Source organism: Lathamus discolor, chromosome 18, assembly GCF_037157495.1.
Source record: "Lathamus discolor isolate bLatDis1 chromosome 18, bLatDis1.hap1, whole genome shotgun sequence".
NCBI classification, from domain to species: domain Eukaryota; kingdom Metazoa; phylum Chordata; class Aves; order Psittaciformes; family Psittacidae; genus Lathamus; species Lathamus discolor.
Window position 1 is genome coordinate 5,185,970 of NC_088901.1, and position 20,680 is coordinate 5,206,649.

Here is a 20,680-nt window from a genome sequence, read left to right on the forward strand (position 1 = left end):
CCAGGCTCTGTTGGCAGCACTTGGGTTTCATTCCTCCCTCCTCCTCCCCGGGTCCCTCTTGGAAAGGAGGAAAAGAATAGAGCCTTTGTTGGGCTGCTGCGGCAAAGGCACCGAGCAAGGAGCCGCACGGGGTAAGGGGCTGCCGGGCACAGCCGCCTGCCTGGATTATGGCATTCCTGTGCCTTTGACTCGGGAGAAGTCAGCCCTGCCCCTCAATGCTGTGTAAAGGGACCCTGGGCTTGCTGACAAAGAAATGCTCCAGACCCAGCTGCTGGCTTCCCGCTTTTATGTAAATTAATATTAATAGGTCCTCGAGTTCCGTCTCTGTACAGATATATACAAATAGGAAATGGTTTCGTATTTACATCATTAAGTTAATTAGGAGCTATAAAAAAAGAACAGCTTTCCAAATGGGTGTCCTATGTACAGACAGCAGAGGTGAGCTCACGTCCTTGGCGCGGTCACATTGACAGTGTAATGTACACTAACCATTACCGCCGGTCCCACAGGCATCGGCCCCACAGCAGCCAGGCACCGATGGGCGCAAGGATCCTGCGCTCCAGGCTTTTCCTGCTCCCCGGGACCCAGCAGGGAATAGTGCTTGTGTCTCGTGAGGCACCCAGCTACCGCAGGGTCTATTCGTGTAATGTACACTACCAGCGCTCCGTGGATGCCGGGGAAGGCACCAGACCGGCACAGATCTCGTCCTCGGGTCGTGGATGCTCCGAGCCCACGGTGGCTGCTCCAGCCCTGCGGGGCAGGGTCCCCCGGAGAGCCCCGGCGCGGCTCACACGATGCTGGCCAGTTCTGTGTTATCCGACTCGGAGCTGCTGTTGCTCTCCTCCCTGTGGGGAAAAGGGGTGGGAAGGAGGCATGGAATGAGCCTTGGAGCAAGAGCTGCCTCCGAGCTCACGAGGCGCAGTCCCCACATGGGTTTCCTTTGGCAACCGGGACGTGTTCCCGTTGATCTCAAGCGCTTCACGCCATCACTTCGGAAGTTGGGATTGGGAAAAGCAGCCGGGCCATCCCTCACCCCACCACCCACAGGTCCCAAAGGATTCCTGGACAAGTCGCAGTGTGTCCCAGCCGGTCTGGGCCTGATCCTGCTCCCACACACCCCGCTGGCGCGCAGCGCTCCACAGCACGGGCACCCGCTCACCTCAGGTCCTGCAGCGCTTTCTTGTTCTTCCTCCGCTTCTCCTCGTCGATGGGGTACAGCTTGAACAGGAGCAGGCCCAGCAGGATCAGGCCCACGGGCACAGCCGACACCAGCATCTTCAAGGTGAAGTTCACATCACTGGGCTGGGAGCAGCCCCGGGTCTGGTACCCTGCAAAGCTGGGGACAGAAAGGTACCTTCAGGCAAAGGAAACTGAGTTTGTAGGCGATGAGCTTGTCCCTGCAGGCAGAGATGCAGAGCCACAACGGGATTTAGACCCCCCCATTTCCCTCCCAGCCCTTGGGAAGCAGGGATGCCCGGGATGCAGAGGTGCAAGGCTGGCTTCGCACCCTCCCTGCCCTCAGCTCCCATGCAAGAACTCACTCTAAGCTGAGCGTGGAGATGCCCAGGGAGACCCCAGAGGTAAACTTGGTGAAGAAGACATAAAAGGAGAAGAAAATGGCTTCATGGCCATGGGAGTCAGGATGCTGCAGCTTGAAGTCATCTACGACATCCGGGAGCATGGACCTGTGCAGACAGCAGGGTGGTGAACACCAGGACTGAGCTAACAAAGCGTTTCCTCTCCCTGCCGGGAGGATTTCCCTTCATGAGCTCTATCTTGGGCTGAAAACATCCCGAAAAGGCCTCCAGGGATTTCCAACCACTCCAGCCCTGGAAGTCCCTTGCGCAGCACCAGGATCTTGCACTCACCAGGGCAGCAGGAAGGCAGCTGCGACGCTGATCCCAGCTGCAACAGCCACAATGTAAGTGACGATGAGGTTACTGTCCAGGACAACCACCATGATGAGGAAGGGGATGGCAGACTGGAGAGGGGACACAAAACCAGGCTGGCATCAGCAGTACCCGACCCACGCACCAAATCCTGGTTAGCAGCAGCCCCTGCCCCAGTGCTGGGCCACAACCCCGCTCACCCCACATGGGAAACACCGTGCTCGTTGCTGACGGGGACCCACTCACCGAGATGCCCACGTAGACAGCCATCTTCTTCCCAAAGCGGGTAAGGAACCACTGCCAGAGGGGAATGGTCAACGTGGCCGAGAGCTGTGGGCAGAAAAGGGGGTGATGGCGTCATTCACTGCTCAGGCTTTCCAATGGGGGAAGCTCTTCCCTGCGAGGAGCAGCCTCAGGGCGAAGCCTCCCTCATCACATAAAATCATGGGATGGTTTGGGCTGGAAGGGACCTTAAAGCTCCTCCAGCTCCAACCCCTGCCCCGGGCAGGGACCCCTTCCACTGGAGCAGCTTGCTCCAAGCCCCTGTGTCCAACCTGGCCTTGAGCACTGCCAGGGATGGGGCAGCCACAGCTTCTCTGGGCACCCTGTGCCAGCGCCTCAGCACCCTCACAGGGAAGAGCTTCTGCCTAAGAGCTCAGCTCAGTCTCCCCTCGGGCAGGTTCAAGCCATTCCCCTTGGCCTGTCCCTACAGGCCCTTGTCCCAAGCCCCTCTCCAGGTTCCCTGCAGCCCCTTTAGGCACTGGAGCTGCTCTCAGGTCTCCCCTTCAGGAGCCTTCTCTTCTCCAGGCTGCCCCAGCCCAGCTCTCTCAGCCTGGCTCCAGAGCAGAGCTGCTCCAGCCCTCGCAGCATCTCCATGGCCTCCTCTGGCCTCGCTCCAGCAGCTCCACGTCCCTCCTGTGCTGCTGCCCCAGAGCTGGATCAGGGCTGCAGGGGGGGTTCTATTTCCAGCTTTTCCACATGCTCCGGGGCTGGCGCGTGGCCATGCTCCTGCCCCTGCCCTCACCCCATTCCTCACCTGCCTCCACTCCCGGGAAGGGGAGCTGCAATTGGAGCAGGAGCATGGGGCCACCTCCTGCCGCGGCACCCTCGGGGCACAGCCGGTACCAGCCTACACCAGGGAGGACCCAGCTCCATCCTCAGTGCTGGGAAGGGACCTGATCCTGACACCGCTGCCTGCGCACCCCATGGCCAAGAGCCAGGCTCCTGGGACCTTGGCACCTTGGACCTCTCCACCCCTCGGAGCAGGGAGCATGGGAAGGGCTCCCACAGACGAGAAGCTGGAAAGGGCTCTCAAGGAGTTGTTTTGCTCCATCTTCCTGGCAGTAAACACTGAGATCCTTTTCTTGAGGCAGGGGGAAGGGAGGTAAGAGGCAGGATTTGGACAAAAGGCCCCCGCGGCTCCTGCTCTGCCCTGTCTCTGGCCGCCTTCACACGGGAACAAAGGCTCCCCTGTTCCTACCAACCCGCCTGGACTTTGCAGGACGTTTGGCAGCTCCTTCCCCCAGGAGACCTTCGGTCACTGTCCCCACATCAGCCCATTGCAGCCCCACGGCCTCCCCCCCTCCTCAGCCCACATTGCTCCGGGAGCACCCACGGCACTCGCAGCACCCATCCCGGCCCCAGGACGGGGCCATACACACCATGATGGCCAGGAGGACGTTCTGGAACTCGTTGCGGAAGCCCAGTGTGTAGGTGCAGAAGAGGGCAAAGTTCCCCTCCAGCAGCTGTGGAGGAAGCAGACAATGGTCAGGGGGGACAGGACCCCGACATCCCACCCATCCGAGGGCACAAAGCCACATCCATCCTCTCTGCCCGAGGCAGCTCCCAGCCCACCAGGATCCAGTTTGGGTCCCCGCAGCCATCCCCAAGCTATGCTGCTGCCGTTCCCTGTCCCCGCTGTGCTTACCATGAAGGCCAGGGAGGTGAAGAGGAAGCCGGCAATGAGCTTGATGTAGGCACCGTGGTTCATCACCAGCTTCAGCCCCTGGAAGAAGGAGACAGGCTCGTCCGACTGCAGCTCAGAGGACTCTGGGGAGAAAACAAGCCCATCATTAGACCCACAGAAACAGCACCCTTGGGTGCAATGCCTGCAGTGCCTCTTGCCTGCTGCTGACTGCCCTGCACGAGCCCCTGCCCACCTACAGCATCCCAGGGCAATGCCTCACGCACGGGTCCATCAGCCCCAAGGAGAGGAGATGATGACCTGGTGATTCACCCAGGGTAAGCGGAGCTGGTTGCAAAGCAGAGCAAGGGAAGAACAGAAGGTCCTGGACTTTGGCTGTCGTGTCACCCCAGGAATGCCCTAATTGGCACTGGCAAACCTTGGCCAGGCAGAGCTGTGCATGATAACGTTTATCTCTGATGGCGCAGAGCAGAGAGCTAAGTCCTCATGGCTGTGCTGCAACATACCCTGAGGATGCTCCGGCTCCCGCAGCTCCTTCCCCATGGCCCAGACCCAGACCTCAGCTCCTCCTGCCCCAATCCCCCAGGACTTGAGCCATGAACAAGGGACCAAGAGTGGAGCCAGGGGAGCCCCTGGCAGGAGCCACCGCGTTCCCAGCAGCGCAGAGCATCGCAGCGCGTCTCCAGCCTCACCTCTCTTCTCCCGCACGCCCACCGACAGCACCACGGCACAGAGGACGTACAGCCCCCCGATGACCCCCGCAGCGATCATGTAGGCATTCCTCTGGGAAGAGAGGAGGGAATCGTGAGGGACGGGGATGTCCCAGGAGCAGATGGGTTGAGAAGGCCAGGGCAGCGTGGTCCCCCCCACCACTTACCGTGTCTGTGAGCGAGCCGGTGTCGTGGGTCATGTTCAGCTCCTCCATGGCCACCGAGGAGTTGGCTTTGCCAATGAAGAGGGGGCTCTCGATGCAGGGAGTAACCGCCTTGCCCACGATCTGGCCCTGGATGGCGGTGCCCAGCACAGTGCCCAGCACTTCCACTGTCATACCTGGAGGGAGAAGCCAGCGGGACTCAGCCCAGCCCTGAGCACCCAGAGCTGCCGCTTGCTGCCCTGCCCCAGGAGAAAGGAGCCAGCCCAGCTCTCCTGCAGCTCCCCCCAGATCCCCAAGTGATAAAGCCACAGGGAAGGAGAGTGATGGGGAAACTGAGGCAAGGAGAGAGGCCAAGGCTTGGTCACGCTGCTCCCGCTGCTGCATGGCATGGAGAAGGAGGGAAGCAAGCACTTACGGTAGGCAGTGGCTGAGTCCCGCTCGCTCTGCTCCCTGCTGATGAACATGGTCAGCGCCGAGTAAGGCACGTGGAAGCACTGCAACAGCACGAGGAGAATTAGCTCAGAGGTGCTGCAACAGCCAACGGGACCTGGGGCAGGGGGAACCTGCCCCTGCTCAGCGAGGTGAGAGATTCGTCCTCTCCATCCCTCACCCACTGGCCCTGGTGTGTGCAGAACCCAGCTCACCGTCACAAGGGTCTGGAAGATGCAGTAGAAGACAAGGTACCACATCACTTGGCCTCTGGAGATGTCCGGCACAAACCAGATGAGGAAGTAGGAGATGACAGCGAATGGGGTGGAGAAGATGATCCTTTGGGAGGACACAGCATTAGCCTTATAGGCACACAGCACCAGGGTAACCCCACCAGCCCAGATCTCCCCACTGCAACACATCCAGTGGGGTTCAGGCATCTGATTTTGGGGGCTCCTAGGATGGCTCCCATCCCCGGCCCCGTTCTCTCCCCCAGGCAGCCCTGCCACGTGTCCAGCGGGGTGTAATCACCTCCCTTGCCCCAGCAAAGGGTTGGGGAGCAGCCAGGCAGCACAGCCCAGCTGCCGGCAGCCAAATGCCTCTCGCCAGCTTGGCTTTGCTGCCATGCCCCCCCCCGAGCCTGGGGTCACCTCCGTTCGGGCAAGGATGGGGCAAACCACCAGCCAACAGCAGCCTGGCTCCCTCTTCCACCCCTGCCCAGCTTCCCAGAGCTGCGGGCACAGGGGCACGGGCTATGAAGTGCAAGAGAGGATCGGGAAAAGGGGGATTGCTCAAGGGCTGGGCTTTGGCAACACTCCCGGCACTGGCCAATGAGGGTGACGGCAGCAGGAAGCCACCCAGAGCATCTCTTTCATCATAACCCTCGCCCTGCTGCAGCCCAGGCAGGGAGCAGCTCTACCCAGCACCAGGACACCAACAAACACCCAGGTCCCCCCCATCACTTGTGGGGTGCAGAAGGAATTCCTCCTCCTAGAGGGAAGCGAGCCAGATGCTGAGGTTGCATCCACGTCTGTTTAGGGATGGATTTTGCTTGGGGATTTACAAGCCCCCTGTGCTCTACAGACTGCAGATGAGGAACAAAGTCGGCACAACCGGACACGGGACAGAGCCTTGCTCCGTCATCAGGGCTTCCCCTCGGCTACCCGGGGACAGGGAGATCTTTCCATCCGGGCTGACGTACAGGACGCACGGTTTCAAGCCGGGAGGGGGGGGGGAGGAGGAGGAAGAAGAAGAAGAAGGAGGAGGAGGAGGAACAGGGAAGAGGCAGAACCCGAATCCCTACAGACGGGGAGCACCCGACACATGCACATTCTTCCACGCACACGTCACCCAATGGGATGGTGATGGCGGCGGGGGGGGGGAACGGGGCGCGTTGGGCTCCAGCTCATCGCAGCGCGGAGTGGAGGGAGCTGTGAATGAATCACTGCAGGACCCGGCCCGCACCGCCATGGCCCCCCCCCGGCAGCTCCGGAGTGACCCCGAGCCGGGCGAGAGGCTGGAGGCCGCGGTGACGCGCGCGGGCGCTCATTGGCCGCGCCGCGATGGTGTGTTCCTTTGTGCCGCGCTCGCACACCCCTGCCCAGCCCCGCGGGTCACGGCGTGCACACGGCCGGGGCAGGGTGGTCAAAGCCGGGGCTCTTTGGTCACCGCCGCGTCAAGGAACGGTTGAGGGAGCAACGGCGGCCACGGTCGAGGGGGATGCGGAGGCGAGGAAGGGGCAAAACGCGCCAAAACGGCTTTCCAAAGGGAAGAACCGAAAGGGAAAGAGGGGGTGGCCCTCGGGGGAGGTCTCCTCTCCCATCCAAAGAGCTGGGGGAGCCCCAAGCTTTGAGCTATGGCCACCAGCAGCCTCACAGATCAGACCCTCCAGAGCAATAAACCCTCGCACATGGCGGGGGGGTTACACGGGGTCAGGCAGCAGCTCCTGGCTCCGCTTTCCCATGGGGATACCGAGGCAGCAGCTCCGCAGGACAAACCCCAGGCTCAGGGGGTTTGGGCTCAGCTCAGCTCCATCCAGACCGGACTCAGGAGGTTGCCCTTGAGCCACGTTCAACAGCAGCGAGCTCCTCGCAGGCCCTGCGCAGGGGCCCAGCAGCGGCACAGAGCTCTGGCTAAGTCTAAGGAAGCGGGAGCCGTTTGGAGGAATGCGGCGGCTCCATCCCCACCCCTGCCCCGAGGACAGGAGATTACGGAGCCCGGCTCTAATCTCCAGACCCCAGACCCCGCCGCACGCGCGCCTGCAGAGGAGCTATTTCAGGCCATGCATGGAGCCGAGCGCCGCTGCCCAGAGCTATTCCAGGAAAGCCTGGAAGCGGAGGGTATAATCTGTGGGGGAAAGGACCGTGTCCCTCTAATTCCACTCCCCCCATGCCCACCCTCTTGGCTGCATTGTGTTTCAGCAATCCCACAGGCGCCCAGGACATGGGTTATTTTAGCACAGGACGCGCCATGCCCACACTTCGGCATTAGCACCCTGCAACACGTCGTTGTACAGGGGCAGGTGCTTACAGACATCCTATGTCTGCCCTGGGCACAGACACGAACCCTTCTGGGGCTTTGCAAACCCCATCCCACCTGCTCCGACTCCCTTCGGCATCCCCTTGCTCAGCACCCTGCTTCCGAGGGCGGCAGAAGTGCTCATGTGCAGACATCCCGATCCCCAACAGCTGTTTTCCTGCCTGAAGAGCATCCTCGTGACTGTCAGCCGGCATTCCCACCCCAGCGCTTCGGCCACGCACCCCCCCGTCCCTCCTGCCCAGGCGTGCGATGCCATCCGCTCGGCTGGCACCAGCCAGGGTTCCACAGCCACCCCAGGAACAAAGTCCAGCATCAGAACGTGGCACCAGGGCAGGTCTCGGGGCAGGAGGAGCTGCTGCAGGCGCAGTGACACAGGGGAGAGCTTGTACAGGGCAGCTTGGGACCAGTCAGAGTCACAGGCACAGACTGGAAGCCCAAGTTGTTGGCAGCGCCTTGGGGCTTTTTGGGGCACTTGGCACCTGACCTGGGTGAAATAGGGCATCAGCACATCCGGCCCCACAAACCTCGTGCCAAGGGACACCCAAAGCTGACTGGAAGCGCTATGACACACCAGGCAGGGATGCGGGTGCTGCAGGCGGCTCTTACCAGGGCATCAGGCGGCCAAAGCGGGTCCATGATGTCTTGCTGATGAAGAAGCCCACCATGGGGTCTGTGACAGCATCCCAGGCTCGCCCCACAAAGAGGATGATGGAAGCGGAGAAAGGGTCCAGCTGCAGGAAGAAGACCTCGTGTCAGGACACACAAAACCCCATGGCCCTGGCTGCCCTTCCTGAGCTCCTCAGGACCTCCCCAGCTGCACAGGGACCCCACAGCCTCATCCTCTGCTCACTTCCAGGGGGATTTGAGGCACGGTGACCCAGCCCCTCTCAGCATTGCCCAACCACACTCCTTCCGCACCGAACTCCCACATCTCAGAGCAGAGCTCCCTCAACCCCCCCCCCCCCCAACAGCCACCACGAGGTGCCCCACGGCTGCTTCTCCCTCCCTGTTCCACACCAAACGCTGCGGCTTTGTGGGATGGATCCCGATCCCACGGGACACCCACCACGACCCCGTGTTTCACCGCCCCGGGAAGCCGAGGCACGGAGCGGCCGCTCGGCTGCACGCCTGGGGCAGAAACCCGCAGGACCGCGACCAATCCCCCCCCCCCCGACAACCGGCAAAGCCCTGCCCCGGCGCCCCCGGCCGTACCTGCGCCACGTCCAGGAGGTAGATCTGGAGGAAGAAGCCGAGCGCGCAGCCCGTGATCTGGTAAGGGGCCCCCCCGACGGCGTAGCACAGCTTGCTGCACACCGACAGCCGCTCCCGGCTCTCCTGCAACCGGGACCGGCGTTAGCGCGACCGGACACCCCCCCCCCCAACACAACCCCCCCGTCCCGTCCCGTCCCCCCCAGCCCGGCCCCGGCGCTCACCCTGCGGCGAGGCTGGCGGCGGGCGGGCGGCAGGAGCCCCCCGGCCCGGGCCCGCTCCGCGCCGCCGCCCCCGGCCATGCCGCGCGCGATGAATGGGGCCGCGCCGCCGCCCGCGCGGGCCTTGTACCGGCAGCGCCCCGCCCCGGAACGGCTCCGCCTCCTCCTCCTCCTCCGGCCCGGCCCTTCCTCCCCCCCCCCCCGGCCCACCCTCATCCTCATCCCCCCCTGCATCCCTTCCCTCCAGCCCAGCCCTTCCCTTTCTGCATCCCCCTCATCGTAGACTCACGGAGTGCTCTGGGTTGGGCAGGACCTCAAGATCATCCAGTTCCAGCCCTCTGCCATGGGCAGGGGCTCCTCACGCTAGACCATGGCACCCAAGCCCCCTCCAACCCGGCCTCGAACGCTGCTAGGGATGGGACATTTATCGCTTCTCTGGGCACCCTGTGCCAGCGCCTCAGCACCCTCGCAGGGAAGGACTTCTGCCTTAGATCCAGCCTGAATTTCCCCTGTTTCAGTTTGAACCCATCACCCCTTGTCCTGTCCCTACAGTCCCTGATGTAGAGTCCCTCTCCAGCATCCTTGTAGCCCCCTTCGCACACTGGAAGCTGCTCTGAGGTCTCCACGCAGCTTCTCTTCTCCAGGCTGAACAGCCCCAATTCCCTCCATCCTCCTCCCTCCGGGTACCCTCACTGATGGCAGAGGCTGCATTGGCCCACAAAGGGACAGGGCTGGAAGAGGCACCGTCACCCTCCTGCCCCACTCACTGTGGCACCAACCAGTGAGGGCTGGGGGCTGCAGACCCTCAGTGCCACCCGCAGCATAGCCCCACGCTTAACCCTGCTCTGCATGGGCCCATGGAAGGGGCTGATGTGAAGCAGGAGCCCCCCCCCAGCAGCAGCACACATGGCCCCTGGCTCTGCACAACAGCTTCAAGAGGTGATGGTGGCTCCTGGTCCCCAGCCCTTTGCCCTGGGCCACTGCGGTGTCCTCCTCGCCAAACGGCCGCATGGACATCGATCCCGGCACCTCTCAGCTGTGCCGGGTGCTGTTTGCCGGCTGTTGGGTGCACGTAGGCCTGTGCCAGCGCTGTGTTACCACAGTGACAGCCACCAGCTCCGCTCGGCTCAGGCCACCAGGTTCAAAGATCACCCTGGGATGTGCTGTGAGACGGGGCTGCGGCGCGGGGCTGAGCCAGCAGGGCCAGCGTGGCAACCGGGGCCACTGCCTGCCTGCCACTTGGAGCTGGACTTGGAGCGGCACTGAGCTGGGGACAGGGGCAGGCGGCTGGGACCTGGGACGCAGCAGACCTCGCGCTGGGGATGAGCGGGATGGGTGGCCGCTGCCTTGGAGCTCCAAGCACTCCCCGGTGGGAGCTGAACTCCGCAGGGTGCTGAGCTGAGCGGTGTCACTGCTGTCGCAGGGTTTCCAGCCCCTCCAACACAACATGGCCCTGCACCCGGCCATGCTGGGTGCTCAGGGATGCTACCCCCTGGGGATGGGGCCATGGGAGGCTTCAGGATGTCTGAATTTGCTCAGTGACACAAAAGACCCTGAAGTGAAAGGAGGTGTGGGCAACACCACTGGCCTGGCCAGTTCAGCAGAGACCTGCCTTGGGCTCCTTGCTCTGTGCTGAGCTGGCTCCAGTGCATCAGGCACCCACAGCCTCAGGACAGACACCCAGTGTGAGGTGGGGGCCCCCAGACCCCCCAGGAGAAAGGAACATTGTACTGGGGATGGGCTTGTGCCTATGGTGGCACTTGCCTCCTGGAGGAATCAGGCTCTCATCTCTCCATCCTGTTTGGTCCCAGTGCTATTGCTCTGCTCCCTTTGTTCCAAGCTTTTGGCATTCCTGTCCTTGAGAGAAACACTGAGGAATTGCCTCTTGGGCAAACGAAGCTTTAGGGGAACAATGAGCCGTGCTTTGTGCCAGAGGTTGTGCTGACAGACTGCAGATAGGTGTAGCCCTGCCTTGCAAGTGATGTGGGAGAGACCAGAAGACGAGGATTTCCTCAGATTAGGATTTTCCCCCACAAACCTGGTATTGCACAATTGCCGGTGGGGGATTTTTGATCTCTCTCCCAAGCAGATGCTCTGGGAGATCCTCATGGCAATAAATGAGCCGCCAAGGGCTGGTCCGAGTGGGGATGCTGCTGCAGCAGCTCCCACCAAGCTTGGTGTCCTCAGCAACCCACAGGTGGGTGGGACTGGACCACTCGCAGGCTCACCCTTGGCACCAGGACCATGGTGATGGCCTCACAGGCAGGACCGGAGCTCAAACGCCCCTCTGACAGTGATGCTGTCGTGATCCCAGAACTGGGAACACCACCAGGCTCCTGGGGCGACCCTTTAGGGGCTGGGACCCAGGCGCTTGCCCTTGGGGACATGGTTGAGCACTGGGGACAGGGATAGGGATGGGAGCTGCTCCGGAAGATGACAGCTCTGCCACCCCACCTCCCACCCACACCTCCTGCTGCCATGGATCCGTCACAGCCCGGAGCTGAGCAAGCGTGAGAGCATCCGAAACCAGACAGCCCTGCCAGGACCGGGAGCACCGGCTTGGGGACACATGGGGCTGGTGAGGGGCTGTGAGATGCAGCCAGGCTCCTCAGCTTGCGGCTGCAGAGCTTCTCCAGGGCCTGGGGCATCTCCTAGCACCAGGCAGGGTGTGCAAATGGGTCCTGGCGGGGGTGTGTGTGAGGAGGCAGCAGGACTGGAGCTGATGAGGCTTTTTCCTCCCCGTTCTCTGGGTTTCACTGCCTGCTGTACCCAGAGCGGGTGCCTGCACTCCAGGGAGCTGCAGCCTGCTCGATCTCGGTGCTGGCAGCGCGTCCCCTGCCCTACATGGCCGGGCAGGACTTCATGGTGCTTCCACACCCCCCAGGGGCTCGGGCTGGTGTTTCACAAGGGTCCAGCCAGCTGTGGCTGCTGCCCAGCAGCTACATGGGGACAAAGGGGACACGTTGCACGGCAGCATGCAGCAGCCACCCTGCACTGCCCACATTGCTCCTGGGTGAGACCCTGGGGAGCGTGTCATGAGGATGAGGGGGACGACACGGGGCTGGGATGTGTCAACACCAGAGCTCGCAGCCTCCCCTGTCCCTGGGGACCGCCATGGGGACAGCAGGGTGGCTCGAAGGTGGCTGCTGCTGCAGCGGGATGGGGACACGGACACAGAGCCCAGCTCAGGGCGCGCCGGACACCCGTCAGGCTCGGGGTGAGTGTCCCCCGTGGGGAAGCTCTTTGGGACCGGAGCCTCAAAGTCCATCCCTGCTGTCAGTGGGGATCCAAAGGGCACGGGGGGACCCGAGAACTGCCTTGCGTCATGCACCAGAGCCACGCCAGCCGCAGCCGGGCCAGGGCCGGGGGCACAGGCTCGGTGCTGGCGGTGGAGCCGTGCCAGTGCCCTGCGGCTCGGGGGGGGGGGGGGGGGGGGGCACGGCAAGGGCTGGCCCGGCCCGTGGGTGCCCTCCCAGCCCTTGGGGCTCCCACCCACCTCCCACCCTTGTTTGCGCAGGCGGCGCTGGCACAAGAGGCGCTGGGTTCCTGTTTGCAGAGTGCCTGGAGAGGCCGGATGAAAGGGGTGCGCGGCCCCGCCGGCCCTCTCCAGCGCTGCTCTTGCACCTTCAAAGCGTCCGGAACCCCTTGAAGCCGGGACAAGTTCCTGCCTCTCACTGGGAAAAGCCGGGGAGGTCTCTGAGGCCAGCAGGGAGGGGAAGGAGACGCGGCTGAGAGCTACCGGTTGTAGCTTTGCTCCTGTGCCTGGAAACGTGTTGGTGCTGGAGCAGGCAGGCAGGGGCAGTGCTGGCTCTGTCCCCAACCGTGACATCTTGTTCCTGCAGGTGCTGGGGCAGGATGAGCCCCTGCGGCAGCGCAGCCTCTGCTCTTAGTGCCGACAGAACAATTTGGCTCCTAAAAGAAAGTGATGGCTTCAGCCATGCTTCCCAAGGAGCCAAAGGGCTGGGAGCAGCCCCGGGCCGGGAGCAGCCTGGCTGCGGACGCCGTGGGAGATGCCCAGGGCTCCCAACTGGGCTGGGGATGAGACAGGAGCACAAAGGGGACACGAGAAGGGGATCCGGATGATGCTGGGTACAGGGCTCCTGCCTGAAGCGGGCGGGATTGGGATGCTCAGGGCTGCTCGGGACAGCCCAGGGGGGCCCATGGGGTGCTGCCCCCCGGCCCCGCCGCCCCGCGGACGGGGACTCCCTCCCTCGGTCCCATCCGGGACCAGCAGGTGGCGCCCCGCGCCCGCCGGTGCCGGCGGCCGGTGCCGGGGACCGGGAGGGACCGGGGGGACGGGGGAAGCTGGGGACAGCCGGGGGCGGGGCCGTGCGGGACCGTGCTGGGCAGCGCTGGGATGCGCTGGTTCACGCTGGGCTGCACTGGGCCGTGCTGGGCCGAGCTGCACTGGGCCGTGCTGGGCCGAGCTGCACTGGGCCGTACTGGGCTGAGCTGCACTGGGCCGTACTGGGCTGAGCTGCACTGGGCCGTACTGGGCCGAGTTGCACTGGGCCGTACTGGGCCGTGCTGGTGGCCGGGCTTGCCCCCAGCCTCGCCAGGTCCCAGCAGCGCCGGGCAGGGCAGATCCCGGGGCCCTGATTTGCAGCGGGTGTCAAAGGGAGGGCGCTGGGGCTGAAGCGGGTGAGCGCACAGTGCAGGGAGCCGGGTGGACTTTGCAGCAGCACGTGTGTGTGTGTGTGACATGGGGCGGCCGGGGGAAGCCTCGCTGCGTTTTCACAACATTTGTTGGCTTTCCTAGAAGGACCTTGGCAGCGGAGGGATGGAGCATCCTGCTGGGCTTGGCCGGGGGCCCCGGGACACAGCGAGTCCCTTCGGACCCTGAGGCTGGATGTGCTGGGCATGGGCAGAGCTGAGCTTGGGCGGCAATGAGGTAGGAATTGCACGTGTGAGATGGGCTCTGCTGCATCCCAAGCCAGCCCTGGCTTCAAAAGCAGCTCCCAGACACTCCTGTGGGGTCACAGCCCTGCAGCCTCTGTGCTGCCAGCATCACATCCCTGCCCTTTCTCCACGCACGGACAATGTTCCTCGTGTGCGTGTGGAGAATAAAGTGCCACATCCTCCAATGCTGGTTTCCTGGTGCTCCAGCAAAGCTCCCAACCAGGCCTGTGAGGGCTTTGAGGAGTGTGTGGCTCCAGGTGGCACCCAGGGTGGCACCATGGGCAGGACACAAACACTAAGGGACCCCAGTGGTGCCCAGGGCCGGAGCCATTCAGGGAATGGCCACACAGTGACAGTGGCTGCAGCAGAGAGTCGTGGCCATGGCCTGGTGAGGGCTTGGGACCCCAATGGGGAGTGGGGGGATGCCCAGGCTTCTGGGGGGGAGTGATGGGAAAGGGCACTCGGGGTGGCCCCTGGCAGTGGGCGATGGCTCCCTGTGACTTGTCCCTATTTGCCCAGCTTGCTTTGCTGTCACGCTGAGCTGGATGTCCCCAGGCTGGCGGCATCGCTGTGCTTGCCCTGGGTGTCCTCAGCCAAAGCCTTCCTCTTCCTGCATTGCTCGCAGAGGGGGGACCCCAAACCGTGACCTTCCCAATGGGCTGAGGACGGCATCGGGAGCTGGCAGGATGCTCAGGGGGCAGCGAGGGTCTCCCAGCCCGGCACGGGGGTTGGCCACTGGGTAATAGCCCCGTTACCGTCCCCGTTAGCATCACCGCTAGTTAGGGGGGAACCGCGACATCACTCACACCGTGCCCCCACCCCCCAAGAGGGCGGGAAAAGGGCAGGATCCCGCCCTCTATGCAAATCTCATCTCGGCGATTGGTGGGCAGGCGGGGCCGGTGCCCTACACAGGCTATAAGAACGGGGGGGAAACAATGCCCCCGCCGTCCCGGGTCGGGGGCTGGCGCCGGGCGGGGTGCGTGCGCTGGGGTGGGGGTCTCCCCCTCATCCATGGGGCTGGGGGTGCCCTTTTGCTGAGCGGGGCTGCAGGTCGAGCGGGGGGAGTGCCCCCTTTTCGTGCTGTTCCCCCATCCCCATGCAGAGATGGAGTTTGACTCGTACCAACACTACTTCTACGACCACGACGCCCAGGAGGATTTCCACCGCTCCACGGCGCCCAGCGAGGACATCTGGAAGAAGTTCGAGCTGGTCCCCACTCCCCCCATGTCTCCCTTGGGTGTCCCCGGGGAGAAAGGCTGCTGCTCCGGGGCGGAGGAGCGCTCGAGCGGGCCCTCCCGGTACTACCGGCCCGGGGAAGAGCCGGAGTATCTCATAGGGACGAGCGAGATCTTCGGGAACCTGAGCGCTTTCATCCTCAAGGACTGCATGTGGAGCGGGTTTTCAGCCCGGGAGCGGCTGGAGAAGGCGATGACAGAGAAACTTTCCACGGGCACGCAGAGGGCCACCCCCCACAAGCCCTCCTTCGCGCAGGATTTGGGGTTCAGCAGCTCCGTCAGCGAGTGCGTGGATCCCGCCGCCGTCTTCCTTTGCCCGCTGGCCGAGAGCAAGATCCCGGCGTCCTCGGGATCCGAGGGTCAAAGCGATTCCGGTAAGGAAGGGGTCTCGGGGTGGGTTCCCCCTCTGGCAGCGATGCTCGCGCGGGTCGGACACGCGTGTCTCCGGCCGGGCAGCGCCTTTGTTGCGGGCCCCGCTCCCGGCCCCACGAACAAAGCGGGCTCGGCTGCTCCCCTTCCTCCCTTCCACAACGGGGTGCGTGGAGCTCGGGGGTCCCCCCCTTCGCTCGCCCCGTCCTCGCGGGGAGGTGGGTGAGGGGACACGCGGTCCCCGCGGGAAGCTTTGGGGCTTTGAGCATCGCAGCTCGGAACCGCCGCGGTTTGCCCGCCCCGGGACGCGCTTTCCGGGGGGCAAAAAGCAAAGTTCCCCCCTCCCCGGGGCTCCGCGGGGCGGGCGGGGACACCGCGCATCCCCTGCAGCGTGTCCGCGGTGGGGTGGGACGGCGTTTACGTGGGGGTCGGGCTGCGGAGCGGATGCGTGTCTGTGACCCCAGCGCAGAGTGGGGCCACCCGCTCCCCGCTTCTCGGACCCTCAGCCCCCCATTTCCAAACACACGCTTGGGCACCCCCAGACCCTACCCGCTCGGGGTCGTGCGTGTTTTCCCCTCTCCCACTGAAGCCGGGCTTACTCCGCCGCGGCCCCGCTGTGCCTTGACCCCGTTAATAAATCCGCCGGTGCTGTGCCGGTGAGTCACGGAGCGAAACGGGCACTTAATGCCATTAGGGGCCCGCGGTCGGTAAGCGGGTCGCGGGCGTTAAGAGGCTTAAACCCAACCGGTGGGACCGGTCCCGTTGTGAGGGGGGGTCCCGGTCCGGATCCGGTGGCGCCACGTGGGCGCCGAACAAAAAGCAACAGATTGCAAACAATGAGAGCGGCCTCGCTGACGGGCAGGGGAGAGGGCCAATGGGATCGCGCGGCAGCCGGCCGGCCCCGCCAGTCAGCCAATGGGCGGCTCTGGTGGGCGGGGTTTCGCGGCCTGACTTTTATTAATGAGCGGCTGGGGCGGGGGGGGGGGGTTATGTTGTGTGCCCACGTGGCTGAGACCGGCCGTGTTGTGACAGTGATGGCCCGTAAGGGTGCCCCCAGTAGCTCCAGTGTCCGGGGCAGAACCCCCCCGAGTCGGGGTGTGGGGGGCCGCGGTGTGGGTTGGGGGTCACAAGCAGGAGGGTGCCCCGGGGCCCATCTCCTGTGGCCACCACTGGCCCTGTCACAGAGAGCTGGGGACCATCCTCTGCCAGCGATGTTGAGCATCTCGGGGCACCTTTAGCAAGTGCCTCTATTTCCCCCCCAAAACAAACTAAGGGAAAAGGTGGAAGTGCATCCCTAAAGCAAGAGTGACTGAAGTTGTGCCTGGAGCCAGGTGACCACGCTGCCCCCAGGGGCCAGCTTTGTGCCTCTGGGCCTTGCTGGAGCCGGACAAGCTCGATGACAACAGGCAGGGTGCTTTGGGTCCGGTTATACTCTGTTTGGGTCTTGCCATTCACAGCTCTGATGTACACACACCACACCCGCTGCCTCCCGGGCTTGGGATGCCTTCGGGGTTCACCAAGTCTGTTAGAGGGATCCCATTGCCTCTCCCTGCCCCCCTGCACTGCAGGGGGCTGTCCCCGGGAAGCCTGGGCTGAATGGGGCTTATCACTTGTGAGAAGTAACAAGTCACTGGAGTGAGAAGCTGCTGCTGAGGGGAACAAAAGGCAGCTCTGCCCACCCCAGTCCCTCATTTACAATTCCAATGGACCAGGAGAGCACCTGATCAGGATGAACTTTGGAGTTAGGCTGTTCCAGGTCCCCAGCATCCTGCTGCTCCTATCCCCACCCCTGGCTTGGGTGTTTCTTGCCTGATGATCCTTTATCCTGGACACGTGCTGCTCCTGGTGCTGAAGTGAGGCAGAAGTAAAGCCCCATTCAGTTTTGGGAGGCCAGACCCTGGAATGTGAAGGGAAGGATTCCATTGGGATGATATTGGCAGAGCCCTTAAATCACAACCTCTTCTGGAGGCTGCAGAGTGGCTTTGCAGTGCACGAGCAGGCTTTTGTGGGGCAGCAGCGGGATGATGGTGCAGGGGCTGTGGGGAGGTCTGGCAGGGTGAGGGGTGCCCAGGGCCTCCAGCTGAAGAGGTCTTTCTTTTTCCATGCCCATTTTGAGCAGAAGGTGAAGAGATCGATGTGGTGACAGTGGAGAAGAGGCAATCGCTCGGCCTGAGGAAGCCGGTCACCATCACGCTGCGCGCCGACCCCTTGGACCCCTGCATGAAACGCTTCCACATCTCCGTCCACCAGCAGCAGCACAACTACGCCGCCCGCTCCCCTCCAGACACGTGTTCCCTGCCAGAGCCGCCCCAGCAGGATGAGGACAAGCCCCCAAGCACCGCAGAGCCAGCCCCTGCCACCGCGCTGCCTGAGCCCAGCTTGCCCAAAGCCAGCAGCAGCCCCGGCTCTGACAGCGAGGACGTGGCCAAGAGGAAAAACCACAACTACCTGGAGCGCAAGCGGCGCAATGACCTGCGCTCGCGCTTCCTGGCGCTGCGGGACCAGGTGCCCGGGCTCGCCAGCTGCCCCAAGACCCCCAAAGTGGTGATCCTGAGCAAGTCCTCCGAGTACCTGCAGTCGCTCCTGGCTGCGGAGAGGAGGATGGTGGCCGAGAAGCGGCAGCTCCGGCTGCGGCAGACCCAGCTGCTCAAACGGATTGCTCACCTCAAGGGGCACTAGCGCCCGGCTGCACCCCCGGCCCCCCCCAAACCCCCGATCCCTCACAATTTGCACATTTCTTAATGTTGTTGTTTGGTTCAGTTGTTGAACTGTTGGCCCCAGGGGGCTGGAGCACGAGGTGGTTGCTGTATGTGGGGTGGATGTGGTGCCGGTCCCAGCTGCAGGAATGGGGCCGCAGCAGAGGCATTGCCTGCCTTAGCACTGGGTGCTGCAAGATTTCCCTGTCCCCCTGTGAAGCTTTCTCAAGTGACTGCTTCAATTCATGGGCTCAGCTCCTTTCCCCCTCCCTGGCAGCCCCTGCTCCCCTCTCTGCTGTTTGTCACTGATAGAGTTGCTGGGAGTTCTTAGGGCATCCATCTCGCCCTGAAAATGCCAAGTAACCTTTGGCTCATGGAAGCAGGCAGGGACAGACACGGACATCCCAGCCCAGGGCTCACCTCTGGATGCATCCCGATGGAGATGGTGATGGCAGGATGTCTCTCACTGGGGTTAACAGCACCCTGTGGGCAATCCCCTTCCTTGGCTGGACCGTACCTCACTTTCTTACCACATCATGCAGTAGCTTGTCTTGGATTTGATGTTCTAGAAACTGCTGCTGTAACTGCAAGTCTTATACTGGAGGCTGTGTTTTTATACTGTATTTTTGTACCACTTTTTGAGAAGTATTGGTAAAGAGTTTGCTTTTTTATATATATATAAAAACCTCTTGTTTTGGAGGGGGGTTCCTGCTGCAGGGAGGGCTCAGTCCTGCTGCACTTTAGGGAGATCAGGAAGGGGCTGGCTCCTGCTGGACCCTTGAGCTGAGCCCTTGCTGAGGCTGGTTCCCCCCCCTCCAAACCACCCATTTGCAATAATGGGGTTTTTCCCCTTTCCCATCCTTGTGTCCTCCTTTCCCACCCTTGCAACTGCTCCCTCACCAGCAGCCACTGAGCATCCCCTGCAAAGCTTTGGGCTTTGCATGAGCATGGCTGGAGGGGGGGCAGGCTGGGGGCAAGGGGCATCTGTGCTGCCTTTGAGGCTTCCCCCTGCCTGTGCCATCCTGCGGTGGGGTGTGTGGTGGCAGGGTCCCTTGTCCCCTCCTGGGGTGTTGGCAGGGGTGGCCCCACAGGGCAGCACCCTTGGGTCCCTGCTGACCTGCTGAGAACTGTTAGAGTTAACACTGTGGTTGGATTTAGCACTTTCTTCATTACCTCACACTTCATAAATAAATACGTTTGCAACAACCTGGGTTGGCTTTTTTTCCATGCAGGTGGCTGCGGGGTTCTGTGCGTTGGGCCATGATGCTCCTTGGGGTGGGACCCTCTGTTTTGGGGTGTTCCTGACACAGAAATGAATCCGTTTGCACCAGGGCTTGGCTGCCAGCAAGACTGAGTCTTTTGTCCTGACTTTCTCCCAGCGGTTGAAAGGGAAGTGGGGCCAGGGAAACAAATCACCTGGATTATTTTTCCTCCTTTTTAAGTGGCTTTATTGGTAAGGAGGGGCAGGGAGCCCATGCTGAGCTCTGAGAAGGCTTGTGTGTAACTATAAACCCCCTTAATGGGACTCAGGGCAGCCAGTGTGGGGTGATCACTGCCCTGTGGGGCTGGGGCTGGTAGTAACCCTATAGGGAGGAATGGATGCAATCCGCTCACTTCAAGGGGCATTGGAGATCTTCATCTCCCCAGATCTGCCAAGTGGATGAAATTATATACACGTGCGTGCTCTCCCTGCTGCCCCAAACTCGATGTGTTTGGGTTTCCTTCATGGTGACAGTGAAAGTCTTGCCTTAAATGTGAGAGGGACAAGCGATTCTGTTACTGCTGAGCAGGCAGAAGAGCTGCTGCAGGAGATGCAGTCACCTGGGGGGGGAAGCAGCCTTAGCAGCAATTCCGCCCTGCAGGAATCCTATGCTCCCATTCCCTTCAGCTTCAGCACTGTCTCACACTTGCTGCGTGTTGCATCATGCTGTGTCAAAGCCTTTTAGGGCTGCATTAAAAGGTGCTCGCAGGAGCCAAAGCTTAAACACGGAGCAGGGTGACCTAAATCAGACACCTTGCCCCTGTGCAGGGAACAAAGCCCAGCTGCATGAGTCCCTCAATTGCTTATTGCTGACACTTGCACACCGGTGTCTCTTTTGAGCTCAAGGTGAGCCTCCCGGTAAGGTTTTTACCAGGGTGTGCTTTAGCTCTTCGTGCTGAAGGCATGCAGGGTGTTTAAAACACTTTTCTCTCTTGGACATGATGTGCAAATCCACGGCCCGAGCAGGGACCATCACCAGGGGAAAATGCGGTTGGTTTTAACTACAATGTACCTCTGCTTTTTCCTGCTTAAAGCCACATACCTAAATATATATACACCTGAGACTTCCCTGGTTAATAACGGAGATGTCTCCTCTCGTATTGCCATGACTGACAGCACCCATAAGTGAACCAAGT

The 20,680-nt window shown here is 62.4% G+C and overlaps 2 protein-coding genes across 2 annotated transcripts; one reads left to right on the top strand and one right to left on the bottom strand.

Moving 5' to 3' along the window:
- Nucleotides 1-269: 269 nt before the first annotated feature.
- On the bottom strand, nucleotides 270-9,195 carry MFSD2A (MFSD2 lysolipid transporter A, lysophospholipid). Its single transcript, XM_065697578.1, has 14 exons — nucleotides 9,088-9,195; nucleotides 8,867-8,989; nucleotides 8,261-8,385; nucleotides 5,332-5,455; nucleotides 5,103-5,181; nucleotides 4,691-4,863; nucleotides 4,506-4,596; nucleotides 3,817-3,938; nucleotides 3,551-3,634; nucleotides 2,136-2,219; nucleotides 1,869-1,981; nucleotides 1,542-1,685; nucleotides 1,160-1,336; nucleotides 270-845 (listed from the first exon to the last, which is right to left on the bottom strand). The coding sequence occupies exons 1-14, from the start codon at nucleotides 9,163-9,165 to the stop codon at nucleotides 788-790; spliced, it is 1,575 nt and encodes a 524-aa protein (XP_065553650.1). The 5' UTR covers nucleotides 9,166-9,195; the 3' UTR covers nucleotides 270-787.
- Nucleotides 9,196-14,948: 5,753 nt separating this feature from the next.
- On the top strand, nucleotides 14,949-19,489 carry MYCL (MYCL proto-oncogene, bHLH transcription factor). Its single transcript, XM_065697548.1, has 2 exons — nucleotides 14,949-15,592; nucleotides 17,707-19,489. Exons 1-2 carry the CDS (start codon nucleotides 15,088-15,090, stop codon nucleotides 18,264-18,266), a joined length of 1,065 nt encoding a protein of 354 aa, XP_065553620.1. The 5' UTR covers nucleotides 14,949-15,087; the 3' UTR covers nucleotides 18,267-19,489.
- The last annotated feature ends 1,191 nt before the right edge of the window (nucleotides 19,490-20,680 follow it).

Coding starts and splice junctions, on each gene's coding strand:
- MFSD2A (XM_065697578.1), bottom strand. CDS start 9,165: ATGGCCGGGGGCGGCGGCGCGGAGCGGGCCCGGGCCGGGGGGCTCCTG. Junction 5,182..5,331: donor TCTTCCAGACCCTTGTGACG/GTGAGCTGGGTT, acceptor GTGCTGTTGCAG/TGCTTCCACGTGCCTTACTC. Junction 4,864..5,102: donor GGACTCAGCCACTGCCTACC/GTAAGTGCTTGC, acceptor TTCTCCCTCCAG/GTATGACAGTGGAAGTGCTG.
- MYCL (XM_065697548.1), top strand. CDS start 15,088: ATGGAGTTTGACTCGTACCAACACTACTTCTACGACCACGACGCCCAG. Junction 15,593..17,706: donor CGAGGGTCAAAGCGATTCCG/GTAAGGAAGGGG, acceptor CATTTTGAGCAG/AAGGTGAAGAGATCGATGTG.